At 31.3% G+C, this 13,812-nt stretch overlaps 3 protein-coding genes across 4 annotated transcripts; 2 read left to right on the top strand and 1 right to left on the bottom strand.

Moving 5' to 3' along the window:
* Window positions 1-14: 14 nt before the first annotated feature.
* On the bottom strand, window positions 15-3,034 carry LOC136786104 (regulator of nonsense transcripts 3A-like). Of its 2 annotated transcripts, XM_066747610.1 has the most exons (7): window positions 2,424-3,034; window positions 1,828-2,242; window positions 1,595-1,746; window positions 944-1,520; window positions 591-862; window positions 360-521; window positions 15-283 (listed from the first exon to the last, which is right to left on the bottom strand). In XM_066747610.1, the coding sequence occupies exons 1-7, from the start codon at window positions 2,478-2,480 to the stop codon at window positions 281-283; spliced, it is 1,638 nt and encodes a 545-aa protein (XP_066603707.1). In that variant the 5' UTR covers window positions 2,481-3,034; the 3' UTR covers window positions 15-280. The 2 variants fall into 2 exon arrangements, with proteins under 2 accessions (XP_066603707.1, XP_066603706.1); XM_066747609.1 differs by having other exon boundaries at window positions 15-521.
* Window positions 3,035-3,142: 108 nt separating this feature from the next.
* TfIIFbeta (transcription factor TFIIFbeta) lies at window positions 3,143-4,618 on the top strand. The gene is made up of 5 exons (XM_066747613.1): window positions 3,143-3,506; window positions 3,593-3,744; window positions 3,818-3,907; window positions 3,986-4,110; window positions 4,184-4,618. The coding sequence occupies exons 1-5, from the start codon at window positions 3,358-3,360 to the stop codon at window positions 4,328-4,330; spliced, it is 663 nt and encodes a 220-aa protein (XP_066603710.1). The 5' UTR covers window positions 3,143-3,357; the 3' UTR covers window positions 4,331-4,618.
* A 169-nt stretch (window positions 4,619-4,787) lies between these two features.
* Window positions 4,788-11,854, top strand: Ltn1 (E3 ubiquitin-protein ligase listerin). Its single transcript, XM_066745556.1, is given in 15 exon segments — window positions 4,788-4,889; window positions 4,988-5,033; window positions 5,301-5,341; window positions 5,468-5,561; window positions 5,564-5,748; window positions 5,750-5,839; window positions 5,842-5,919; window positions 5,921-5,947; window positions 6,021-6,047; window positions 6,050-6,138; window positions 6,216-6,570; window positions 6,637-6,824; window positions 6,895-7,021; window positions 7,089-10,769; window positions 10,859-11,854. Coding segments are annotated over 15 exon segments (5,190 nt in total). The 3' UTR covers window positions 10,919-11,854.
* Window positions 11,855-13,812: the final 1,958 nt, after the last annotated feature.

The raw sequence follows: 13,812 nt of genomic DNA, 5'->3' as shown, positions 1-13,812 counted from the left end.
CTTTATGTAAGAAAGGTATTTCAAATGAATGCTCCATTTAAAAATGACTAATGCACAAAAAATTAAAGATTTACATACCCTGTTTAGATCATTAGATAAATGATATTAATTTTTGAACTTTTAAAAATGAAGACAGCGGATGATATAATGGTATAGTTCACATGATATATAGTAATGTGCTAATTTTTATTATAAGTTCAAGCACAATACATTTTTACATGTTATTAATTTTATGTAAAAGCCTAATGGTGAAGCCTCATAGCTCCCTCACGAGAATGTATCACTAGAACATACGAAGATCAATATGGAATTTATGCCATATCACGACTGACACTACGCTTGAACATCATGGAACGTACTTCATTTCCTGGCTTGCCAGTTTTTGATACAGAAGCTGCTCCACTGGGCGTAGGGCTTTGTGAAAGGGATGAACGTTCATCGTTACTCGATTTTTCACGCTCTAAACGTTGTTTACTAAACTTGCCCATTCCAGGTCGATAAATCTCCATTGCAGGCCGATCCTTTAAATTGAGCTTGCTGAGACAATACATTCAAATTAAGAAACTAATCATTGACAAAAAAGTGAATACCTTATTCCTAATTCGACGTTCCAAACGTGGATCCTTCTTATCTTTCTCTTTATCCTCATTTTCAGATTTTTGAAGATTATTTTGTTCACCACCATCCAAAGATTTATGGCGTCTTAAGCAGTTACCATCTCCAGTGCCTCCCTCACCACAGCTTTCAAGGGAGCTACGTCTTTTAACAACTTTCTTGTCATCAGATTCGTTATCACAGACAGCCTCGTTATTTATATGTTCGTTGGACTTAGATTTCTCAGTCCCGCTTGGCGTTTCTTCAGCTGTAAAAAAGTTTAATTTTAATAAAGAATTTTAAAGGAAATATTGAGAATCTTTCTTCAAAACATTACTCGTACACTTACTTTCCACGTTTTGTTTTTCAATCTCAGTAGAATCCCTTGTTACTTTGCTGCTTACTACTGTTGAACTTATATCTTCAGTATTTTCCATAGCAGATTCGGTTAAAGCTACTTCTTCATCTTTTTCGTGTGTTGAGTCTTGTTGAGAACTACTAGTACCGCCTGAACTAGATTGTTTTTTTGTTTCTGCAAGTCTTTTTTTCTCCAATCGCATCTTCTCGTAGCTTTTACCTCGTTTTTCCTCAAATTTTTTGTCCTTTGTTTCCTTATCATCTTTAAATTCGTATCTTCTCTCATCTTTAATATCTTTTCTTTCATCTCTAATATTTTCCCTTTCATCTCTTCTTCCATACAATCTTCTCTCTTCTTGTCTTCTTTGATGCTTTGCATCTTTACCCCAATCTTCTCTATAAGTTTTTCCTAGGCTTTTCGAATCTCGATCTCGAGATATTTTTTCACGAATTTTATCTTCTCGTTTATTTCTTGTTTTTATATCTTTGGGGGAAATTTTTTCTTTATCCTCTTTATTCTCCTTGTTATCTTTGCTCTCATCCTTTTCAAGATCTGGATTTTTTAATACCTAGAAATAAGAAGTGTTTATAAAAATCAATTTCTCAGACCTAATTTTTATAACTATTAAAAAATTTGATCTACCTTCGATATAATTGGATCATCTTTTGTTCTTCGTCTTTCAAGATCCCTACGTCGACGTTCTTCCCTTTTTTCATCTCTATGTCTCTGCTTTTCTTGTCTTCTCTGCTTTACATATTCCAAGAGAGGTGTTGTTGTTATCTTTTTACTTGTATCTAAATGATTAAGGGCATATAAAGCTTGAGTATTCTTTAAAAATATTTGTACACATTGAAAATATAATACAATACACTTACTATCAGAAGGTTGATATGAATATTCTGTTTTAGGCTGTGCAACATTTGAGTCAGTTTCCTGATTTTTTAAATTCTCTAGAAAACTTATATAATATGAGTCTAATTCTATGGTTCCACATTTAAGATCCTTCTTTTTTCCTATCCTTTTCTTAGGCAGCCTTTGAAATGGTGCAAACTCTACAACAGCAGAATACTCTGTACCTTTTCCATCAACAAAAACATAGTTGTCAAACTTTTCTCGAAATATAAAAATATCTTGTTGATCAATAAAATTTATGTATGCACGAGTGAATGCAAATTGCCCAAGAGACAAATCTGCTTTTGCAAAATATAAGTAATCATGTTCTGGTAAAGGAGACACTTGCTCTAAAAATTGTTCTTGAGTCATAGTTGGAGGTAGTCTGCGTATAACCACCTAACAAATAGAAATATAGAATTTATACTAAGCCAAATAAATATGTACAACAAAAGATTTTTAAAATTTATTTTATAATTTGTTGAGTAAATTAGAAAGAGCTTCACTGTCTTGTTAAGGCTAGAAATTAATATAAAATAATAATAAAATTAGAAATATATAATAAAATTAAATGAAATACCTTGGTCATAGGCCGACATTTCTCTTTTTTATTATCTTGTTGTATTTTCTCGGTCATTTTACATGAAGCTTTTATAAGATCTTGTAAAATCTTACTTTATTCAAAACAGGCATAAAAAACACGAGTTTTAATCTAGGTTTGGTTAGGTTAGAGTACATTAGAGTGGGTGGGTAGACGAGTGTGGATGATGAGTGATGGATTGGGTAATTTGGCCAATTTGGGTACATTAAAAACAATATATACTGAAATATGTTCAGACTTCAGATTACTTTAGATGTAGCGCTAGCGCCGCTATAGAGGCACTCACTACTACAGATTCAATTTTCCTTTTTCGTTTTTTATATTCTGTAGGTATACATAGTATTACATAGGTATAAGATTTAGGAGATCTAGGAATTAGAATTTGTTTTTTTTTCGCTGCACTACTCAACTGGTGCAATTAATTGAAATACTACGAATATAAAACAAACATAGTAGTATGTATGTATGTCACACTCTAGTTTATTGCATTAAAACAGCAATAAAAAAATAAATAGCTATCTATAGTTTCTTTGGGTTCGGAATGTTCGGGACTTCAGTCAGGTGCTAGTTCCAGTTTCCACTAGTTCGGGTCGCAATCGGCCATCAATCTGCGAAATCCCATCCCATTCCCCAATTCCCATCATCCCATCCCATTTCTCAAATCTCAATTCCCATTGGCAGTTGGCACTGGCACAAGCACGAGTGAGCACGAGTGTCGCTGATGTCAACCGACCGTCCGCGGCCTGTGCCGCCCGTGCCCGTTGTGGCCCGTGAGGCTGAGGCGTGAATTGCCGTGAATCGTGATCGGTGATATTCGTGATCGATCAGTGTTGTTGAATGTTGACTGTTGTTGACCATTGTTGACTGTTCAGTGCTGCTCCGCAACGCCGTATACTGGGACAAGTAGACAATCATGTCTGGAGGCACTTTCCATTCGGAAAAAGAATTGGATTTGAGTAATGCAGGACGAGGAGTATGGCTTGTTAAAGTTCCTAAGTATATAGCTAACAAATGGGAAAAAGCTCCTGGAAATATAGAAGTAGGCAAATTGAAAATAACTAAGTGAGTTCATGAGATTTTTAAAAGATTTTATTATGATATGATTTGACATGTTGCAAAAACTAGTTGTAAAATCTGTCCAATTTAAGGAATCCTGGACAGAAAGTAGAAGTTTCTCTAAAATTATCAGAAGCTGTTTTAGCTTTAAAAGAACCAGGAGAAACAGAGATTCCTAAACAGCACAGATTAGATGTGACCACAGTAACCAGACAAACTCTTGGAGTGTTTTCTCATATAACACGTTAGTACATTGTCTAAATATATTTCATATTAAAAGCACAATATTAATAGTTGTGATATTTTAACAATTTTAGCTTCAGCCAATTCGGATGCCATTGTTCCAGAAACTGAAAAGCTTTATATGGAAGGTAGAATTGTACAGAAGCTAGAATGTCGTCCTTTTGGTATTTATTTTTATTTTAAATTTGTATTTATTTTGAATTAGGTTTTACCAATTTCTCATTAAAATGTTTTTACTTAAGCGGATGATTGTTACATGAAACTTAAACTACAAAGTATTAAGAAAGCTTCAGTACCTCAAAAGCAAGTTCAACAATTGGATAGGGTAGTCCAGAACTTTAAACCAATATCAGATCATAAACACAATGTAAGTACAAATTTAAAATTGCTTTTATACTTAAAAAGAAAACTGTTTTCTCATCCAGTAAAATTCATTATAGATTGAATATGCAGAGAAGAAGAAGGCGGAAGGAAAGAAAATGAGAGATGATAAAGATGCTGTTTTGGATATGCTTTTTGCTGCATTCGAAAAACATCAATATTATAATATCAGAGATCTTGTGAAAATTACTCGCCAACCATTGTAAGCAAATATATATTTTTTAGAAAATTTTGTTTGCTACTATATAATTTTATTTTTTAGGTATACTTAAAAGAAATTCTTAACGAAGTGTGTAATTACAATCTAAAAAACCCACATAGGAATATGTGGGGAATTAAAACCTGAATATCGTCATTATAAAGAGGATGATAAACTGGCTGAGACAAATAGAAAAAATTGATAAAAGTAGTAAAACTATTTTCTTTCTTGATGTATTCACATGAAGCTTATATGTATAAACAATGTAATTTATGAATAAAGAATTTTCTAGTTTCTTATTATAAGATAATTATTTTATATGCGTTTGCATGCATATATATTACATTGCTCACAATCACATATAAACGGGATACGTAATGTATTTTGGCTGTGAAAAGAGCTAAAACTGGCATCCCTGCTCCAAACTGGGGCTAATTTCTATTATCACTGATGTTAACTGTATTATGTCAGATCGAGAAACACTCAGACTTCCCACGGCTTTCATTATGCCTTCTGATAGACGCGTTCTATTTAAGGCACAAATGGCTTATAATTTAATAGTTAATGTAACACTATACACATGCAAATGCTTGGGCTTTTAATGGAATGTAACTTAAAGGGGCTTAAAAGGCCATAATGAGTGAACACGGGGCAGTTGCCGCAGAGGGCCCGAGGGTCCACCACCACCATCTGGACTGACATATATTACAGTTGATTACAGACATCACTAATATACACCAGTGATACATTTGACACTCTGGCACATTGACTGCTCACTGCTGTCAACCGATGTCCCGAATAGACCAAATATCCGATCACAATCCAATGCTATTGGCCAAATTGCCAGACTAGCTGTTTAACTCATTTACACCATTACACCCAGTGGATTGTCGAATGACGATTTTGCTTTTCAGTCTTTACTTTAAACTTGTGTTTTATAAATAATATAAAGTGTTTTAATTGAAAATTATCATGAGTAAAAACAAAAAAAGCTCAAAGAACAAAAAATAATGCACGAGTAAGTTTCAATAAAAAAAACATTATCATTTTAATCTTCATAAATTTCTATATGTTTCTAACCTTAATAGAAATAAGAGATGTCATTTATATTCATTCAAATTTTAATTTGACATTTTGCTTGTAGCCATCAAACAGCAGTAGAAGTGCAGAACTTTTAGGGTCATCTATATCAAATTTTGTTGGTTTCTCAGCTGCAAAAGATGGGGGTTATGTACCAATATACCAGGGCTATCACTTTCTACTCTAAGTGATATTGAAATAAGTAGTGTTGATGCTAGCTTTCAAATTGTTTTAAAAAAAATGAATAAGAAAGATGCAACAACCAAATACAAGGCACTGCAAGAGTTGCTACACTTTGCGAAGAATCTGATCTATCTAAAGTAGAAAGGAATTTTACCATTTTGGGCCTCGTTTCTATTGTACATTAGCTACTGATATTGAGCATAGAGTAAGAGAAGCTGCTCAATTAGCACATGCAGCAGTTGGTCAAACGTGTAGGAAAAAGGCATAGCCATGTATTTGAAACAGTTAGCAGGTGCATGGTTTACTTCTCAGTTTGATCCTTATCCTCCTGTTGGCTTCAGCTGCAACCAATTCTTTTAATGTAAGTAGATAATTGTACAGCTTTTTAATATTTTATAATGGAGTGAATTATTGTATGCAATGTTTTTTCACAGAATACTTTTCCACCAAAGAAAAATTGTAGGATGCAATTGTTCATTGTCAGAATGAGATATTATTCTATATCTGTGACATTACAACAATTCAAACACCTGAAACATTTGCAGGACAAAAGTATATTTAAAAAAACCATAATTATTATGATTTTTAAAATTTATTGAGCAAATTATTTGTAATATTTTTACCAACAGATCTCTAACTCCAGAAGAAAAAGAAGCTAGGTATCAGAAAGTTTTAACATCATGTTTATTAGCTTATAGCTATTATTTCAATAAAATTCCTATACATGAAATTGAGAAAGTAATCCATATTCATAACAGTATATTGAGTAGTAACAAGTTTTGGAAATTAAGCAGAAGTGAAGCACTTCCAACAAAGACAGCATTTTTCAATGTCCTATCTTCTGTTATTGGACATGCTGACTTAGTTTTGTTAAATGAAAAGAAAAAAGCCTTAACAGCTATAATGAATAGCTTAGATGAAAATGAACCTAGTATATTATCTGCAGTTTGGGAAGCAATGCTTGTAGCTGTAACTAAACTAGAGGTAAATATTGATTATTGATTACATTTAAAGCAGTTGCAGGTACTAATTACTTAGTATATTTTGTAGGATTGGTATCAGCATGTAAATGTTGAAAAGCTTGTGTTGCCAAAATTATGGCGAGTTTTACGTAGTGGTGGACAATCTTCCGCATCTATTATTTATCCAAATTTATTGCCATTTATTAGTCAATTTCCAAAATTAAATATTGATAAAAATCAATTTTATATTAATTTTTTCGATAATATGCGCCAAGGGTAAACAAAATAATTTCTATTTCATTTATTTCAGCAATTGCTTTTTCTTTATTTACAATTTTTTTTTCAGATTTTTGGTGAAAAGCGTACAAATTAGTCGTTCCGAAATATTTGCAGTATCTACTTCTTTCTTTGAATGTTTAATTCTTTGTAATAATTCTGATATAGAATTCTGCTCAAAACTTGTAAAAGAGCAAGTAAGTATCAATAAATTATACATCCAAATTTAGCAAGAAATATACTAATAGTTTTCAATTGTTTTAGCTAATATCTGTTATAGAAATGTGTATTTTAGAAGGAACTCCAGCCAAAGAAACGATTTTTTGTGAAGTTTCGCATTTAGTGCGATATTGGAGTAAGAATCGAAACAATATAGAATACAAATGTTACTTACATTTAATTAATTTATTTTGGAATGAACTTGGAATTACATTTGAGAAGTTTATGAACAAAGAAAGAGAATTAGTAAATTCTTTTTCAGCTATCGAAGCTCATAATTCACAAATAGATCTATTACTTCTATTGAAAAATAATCCTACTCATAGACGTAAAAACTTAAAAGTACAATTTTCTGAACCCAATCAAAAGGCAAAAGCTGCAGAACCAGTAAAAAGTAATTTTGTGGAAACAGAAATGTTTGACACCGAACTTTTAGAATTCGTTAATAAGTATTGCGTAGCTTATTTTAACTATATTAGCACAACAGGTTCTAAGAGAAATATGAAATTCCTTAATAAATTAATAAATAACTTTGAGAATAAAGATCTTTTTATCGAACTTTCGAAAACTATAAAGGCAGATGCTGAATTATTTGACTTTTACAATGATATATTAAAAGCATGGCTAGAAGAGACATCAGAAGAAACGGAGGATATAATCCAAATGGTTTTCAGTCTAATGAAATATGTAACAGATTTTGAAAAAGACAAAATGTTAGAGTCTTTGACTTTACTCAATGATGCAGCAGTCACCAGAAGTGTTGTGCAATTTTGCTTATCAAAAGATAACAGAAATAACAAAATAGTTAAACATTGGTATTCACAACCTAAAGTAAATGAACTATTAATTGATATAGCTAGAGAGATTGCTAATAATCAATCTTCCAATTTCATAAAGGATCAAAATATGATTTTATTAGCATTTGAAACATCAGACACTGGTGACTTTTTAATAAGCATAGAGGGAATCAATCAGATTTCAGAAATTCTCTGTAATTCTTTAACCATAACAAATGAAGTAGATGTAATACATTTGATAAAATTAATCTCAGCTCTGGTTCCCCTTACTTGGGCTCATAAACAACCAACAAGCGGTGCTTTAAAATTAATAGAAACATTATTTGAATTATGCACAAGGGATTATGCAGAAAATGATGTAAATGTTGATGATCTTCGTAATATTTGGAAAAAGGGATTGTTTGAAAGTCATTGTAAGCTTTCACATATTGAATTCTTAAATCTTACTAAAAAATTTTCTGCTATTATTTGGAAAAAAATATTTAACCTATTGACATTCCAAAATCAAGATTCATTAAAAGTAATAGCTACTGATTTTGTTGAATATATTATAAATCATAATGATTTGGATATTCAAAATAAACATGAAATAGTAAATAACTTTTTAACAGAATCCAATATATGTAAATGGTTGTCAGAAATGACTGGGGTTATTATGTATGCTGAAATAGTCAGTGGAAATTTTTTTGTTGCCAGTCCTAGCTGCAAGCTGCAAGCTAACAATATTGATATTACACAACAGAAAGTTTCAGATACAATGGAGAATTGTTTGAATTGGGCTTCATTCGTAACAGAAGTTCTTTCCATTGTCTCTTCAGATATATCAAGTATCTATCCTCTTTTTACACATCCTATATTAAGCATTATGCATGTTATTATTCTAAGTAATGCTTACAGCGATCATTATCGATCGACGAAACATTATGAAAATGTTAGCAAACTACTTCTAATACTAAAAAATCGATTTCAGCTTTTGCCTATTCTACTTTCTGACGAAATGCGTGAAGGTATTTTACAAAAGCTTCAAAAAGTCTATGAAGACAGTTGTATATTACCATATATGATCAGGCTTTATTATACTGAAATTTGTGCAAACGACAATTGTGCTGAATATTTAAATACAATAAACAATAATAGTTCACTTTTAGAAAATGAAGATGCATCTGAAAAATATTTGCAAGCAATTCAAATTTTAGGTCCTTATTTAAATAAAGGAGATATTATACCGCAACAAAATGATTTAAATACTTTGATCATAGGTAGAAGCTTATTACAAGCAAAAATGGATGATTCTGTTATAATCGAAATTTTGGAAAAAATAATTTCAAATGAGAAAGAGTATTACAGATCATTGTTACTGGATTGTGATATTTCCGACAAAAAATGGGGGGAAATAATTTTATGCTTGGAAATTATAAGATCATTAACATCAGTTCTAAACATAGCCCCTTTAAAATTACAATCAAATAATTGGGATTTTATTTTGATTTGTTTGGCATCGTGGCAGCTTTCTATTAACAAATCTCAGTACAAATACAATGAAGTAGCGGTAATTGCGTTTACTGTTGCAATCAGTAAACTTTTTATTGCTGTCCAGAATACAATGAATAAATATGAGGCTCATAAGGAAACTGGTTTTCCTCCAGAATTATTGGATGAATGGAAAAATGTGTATTCGGACGATATTCATATGGGAATAGGAAAATCATGGATGTTCTATTGTAATTTGTACGATGAAAAAGAACCTATTTTAAGCTCATTGATTATACTTGATTACTTGGGCTCCGCGTTAATGCTATTTGATGAGAATCTATTTTATAAAAATAAACACAATATTACTGTAAAACTAAAGCCAGACACATTGATTAATGTATCACTGAAGTTGCTGAAATCTTCTATTCCATCTATTCAACTTGGAGCACACTGGGTCTTAAAACATTCAATATCTAATCTTGTTAAACAAGATCAAGAGCTGACAGAGACGGAAAATTTCGATTCAAATAAGTTGAACATAAAGAGATTTATAGAGACACTCTCGAGTACACAATTTATTGTAAATGCAATGTTGATGGACTTTAAGCTATGCGATACCATTAGTTGTACAACTCAACCATTCACAGACTCTTATGCATTTACGTTATGCTATTTATTAACCTGGGCAACAGTACTAGAAATGTGTGCATATGCACATGGGGATTTGCGTTATCAATATGCAGAAATATTAAAAACTGAACTCTTTTCGTCTTTATTGAATAATATTTTTAGATTGATGCCAGTGGAGATTCATCAAGATAGTAAAACAAAATCTTCAAAATTGATAAAAATATTTTCAACTCCACCGTCGTTTAATTTTGGAGAAAGCTGGACAGAATGGAGACTGGATCACATTGTTTGCTGGATATATACAAATTGTCTGAGACATTTACCTGTATTAGTGAGACAATGGTGGAGTACAGCTGACAGTAGAGTTAGTGCAGCTGTTGATAAAATTACTACGCATTACGTAAGTCCTATGTTGTGTCAGGAAGAGCTTTGCAGCTGTCCTTCAGGTGGTGTAAAAAATATGCAGATAAAAGTTCATTCATCAGCGAGAGAAGTTGTTGCTATTTACCAAATGGACGACACGAAACTAGAGCTTAGTATCATTTTACCTTCTAATCACCCCTTAGGCCAAATTATTGTTGAGCCAGGTCAACATGCCGGGGGTGCAGCGAATTGGAGAAATTGTCATATGCAGCTTTTTATATTTTTAACACACCAAAATGGTTCTATATGGGATGGGCTTTTATTGTGGAAAAGGAACTTGGATAAAAAGTTTGCAGGTGTCGAAGAGTGCTACATTTGCTTCAGTATTTTTCATATTAGCACATATCAAATTCCAAAACTAACATGCCACACTTGTAGAAAGAAATTTCATACACACTGTCTGGTAAGTTTACATTAATTAGTTTCTGATTAATCATTTTAAAAAATCCAATAATTATAGAAATCTTTTTACATTTCTCTTTTTATTTTCAGTATAAATGGTTCAGTACCAGTCAAAAGTCTACATGTCCTATTTGCAGAAATGTATTTTAAAGCTCCATAATGGTTATATATAGAAAAAATAAGAAAATAAATAAAATCTTTTATATTATTAAGCGATATAATATTTTTATAAGTTATATGTTCAATCAAAAATACATCTTAAATAAATTATTCTTATTTCATATAAAGAATCAATGGCACGCTATGCGAAAGTTCCTATGAAGTAAGTAGCGGTTGTGCATATTTCTTCCGCTTTAGTTTATCTTTCACACAGTAGCGGTTATACTTATAATAATCTATAAAAAGACGCGTGTATATTAATATAAAAATTTCTATTTGTATATTTTTGTTTTCAGTTTTTCTTTAATAATCTGCGGATGGCAAAACCAATTTTGTTAACTTAGAACTTTCTACAAAACTTTTGAAATAAAAATAATTTATTAATAATTAACCATCATCTTTATTTGAGCTATTAGATTATTTAGGGAGTGTAAAACAATTTCCTATTAACTTAAAAATCCTATATGATGTGACATATATATAAAATAGCATAATTAATTGAAAATCGACGATTTTATTCTCTCTTAGAATATTTGTTGAAATTTTAAACAATATTGTTTAGTCTTCCTTGGATTAAAACTAGTTAACGAGATTCCTTAAATGGACATTATAGAACGAGTCCGTAAATACATGTCAACAGTACGGCGTTATTTGACAATTGATTTCAAACTCACCATACTATTTTTAGTGACACACCCCGATCTGCTCTTTCTTGTAAAATAGTCACATTTTGTGACAACCAAAAGTTATTTGTTATTTTTATATAAATATAGTCTTTTTAATAACGTGTTTTTCGTGTGTTTGAAGATCTGACTATTTTACTAAAAAAAGTAATTCGGTAGGTCATTGAAAGGGCATAATAAAAAAAAAAATTGATTTTTCTCGGGAACTAATAATCCAATTTTAATGATATTTATTTTATTCAGGGTAAAATGAAAAAATGATTACAACCACGGTGTTCGTATGATAGAAAATTATTTTATCGAAAATTTTTATATAACTTATTACATTGGTCCATACATCCTTGTAAATAATATTTATGTAGTATCAAAAGACTTAACTTATTTATATAGTATTACAAGACTTTAATAATAACATTATATATATACATATTACATATAAATCGCAATTCCAATTTATTCTACATTATTAAATTATTACACTAATATTAATTTATCCTACGCTTTTTACATATACTAACTTCCTTGCTATTATTTAAATCATTATCGTTTTCTTCAATGTCATCGTCATCGTAGTCGTCATGGTCATCGTCATCGCCCTCGTTATCATTATAAAACTCGCTGTTTTCATTATCATTTATATTTGAATTGAAGGTAATAAATCTAAGATACTGTCGGCATCGTTATCTACATTTAAATCCTTTTCATCGATTATTTATATCGATGTATCGTTTTTATTTGCGCAAGTTTCGCCATGGCAACCAGCGCATAAATGTGAGCACCGTAATCCATGCTTTCTGCATCCCCAATTTTTATTTTTACACCCACTTTCACATCGGCACGTAATAGATATTAATAACTCGTCTGGAATTAATGGCTCTTCAGTGAAAATAGCTTCTAATCCCTGCTGAGTTAATTTCCATCCCCATTGCTGAGCATTTACTGCATTACCTAACTACGTTTGAATTTGGCAAAATGTTCTGAAGCAGTGTTGTTTTGCAGCACCGACTGTTGGTGGTAACGATTCTAATTTACAAATTTTTTTTATGGTCGATTTTTGAAAATGTACAAATCTTAATTCATTCAATACCTTTCGCTCTTTTTTAGTACTATACAATGCTTCTATTATTTTATTGCCGCAGTTCTCGATTTCTGATTGCGTTGCACTCGCGTTATAAAAGTTATAAGCTATAGTGTTTGTAATGATAAGTCATTTAATAATATCTTGATTAACTTATTTTTTCCTTGCTTATAAAAGCAGGATGTTGTATCACAACCTGTAAATGCGTGTATAAAAAGAATATATTTTTTCAACTCGTCATATTTAAAAGAATGATTTGAATATATCTGTTGTTCAGTTTTTCCCTTGTTTGGTTTTAAAAAATAAATAGTTGAATTTAACGATGCCAATCCTGTCAGTAATACTAAAAGGTCAATGTCTTCGCCAACGATTACAACGTTGTCATTATTACTTTTACAATCAATAGCTGTTTGATTTATAAGACAATCCGCATCCTCCTCGGCGGCTTTGGTCATGCATCCTACTTTACTAAATTCTACACATAATAATTTAATTAAATTGGACTTATTTTGGTCGCTAAGTATAACTTTTTCCTGCGAAAAAGTAATTTTCGTACTCAAATCAAAATTTAAATCTGTTCTTGCATTTGTTTGTTGACGATACGTAAACGCTCAGCAGATTTTGTACCGGTTTTTGAGTATCCATCGAAGACAATGCAACAATTATTTGTATAATACTTTAAAACGTATGCGACGTATTGCTGTAAAATTGCACTAATGGTCTCATTAATATGCCATACTACTCGGTGAAGAAGAAATCCACCATCGATAACGTAAAATATATTTTCAGATGGTAGTACAGAAATTTTATTGAAATTCTCGTAAAAAGCTGATTTGCGAGTCTTTCGCATTCCTCCTTCGTGAAATAATGACAGCGGATAAGGAGACAGCTCATACGTCAGGTATTTTTTCATATCGCTTTTTGACTCAATATTTAATGACAGTCTTTGAAAAATCAAAGTTGGATCAATGACTTCTGTGCTGTTATTTAATTTTACTGAAGAGTTTACTGCCTTGAGAGATAAAATTTTATCTTTTCTCTGTAATTTCACTATGCCAAAATCTTTGCCAATCATTTTTTCCATCGCAGCTAAGCCTATTGATAATGCCCTGTGACAATTAATA

The sequence above is a fragment of the Prorops nasuta genome, unplaced genomic scaffold (assembly GCF_024137725.1).
Source record: "Prorops nasuta isolate Cenicafe-Biocafe unplaced genomic scaffold, Cenicafe_Pnas_1.2 PNAS00003, whole genome shotgun sequence".
In the NCBI taxonomy this organism is placed as follows: Eukaryota; Metazoa; Arthropoda; class Insecta; order Hymenoptera; family Bethylidae; genus Prorops; species Prorops nasuta.
The sequence above is the reverse complement of the archived record's forward strand: the minus strand, read 5'-3'. Positions and strand labels throughout refer to the sequence as shown.

What these genes read in the sequence shown, in the direction of transcription:
- LOC136786104 (XM_066747609.1), bottom strand. Translation starts at nt 2,480, where the DNA reads ATGACCGAGAAAATACAACAAGATAATAAAAAAGAGAAATGTCGGCCT. An exon ending in TGAAAAACAAAACGTGGAAA is followed by an intron (nt 863 to 943) that starts GTAAGTGTACGA and finishes ACTTTTTTACAG; the next exon opens with CTGAAGAAACGCCAAGCGGG. An exon ending in AACGTCGAATTAGGAATAAG is followed by an intron (nt 522 to 590) that starts GTATTCACTTTT and finishes CTCAATTTAAAG; the next exon opens with GATCGGCCTGCAATGGAGAT.
- TfIIFbeta (XM_066747613.1), top strand. Translation starts at nt 3,358, where the DNA reads ATGTCTGGAGGCACTTTCCATTCGGAAAAAGAATTGGATTTGAGTAAT. An exon ending in AGTGTTTTCTCATATAACAC is followed by an intron (nt 3,745 to 3,817) that starts GTTAGTACATTG and finishes TAACAATTTTAG; the next exon opens with CTTCAGCCAATTCGGATGCC. An exon ending in TATCAGATCATAAACACAAT is followed by an intron (nt 4,111 to 4,183) that starts GTAAGTACAAAT and finishes AATTCATTATAG; the next exon opens with ATTGAATATGCAGAGAAGAA.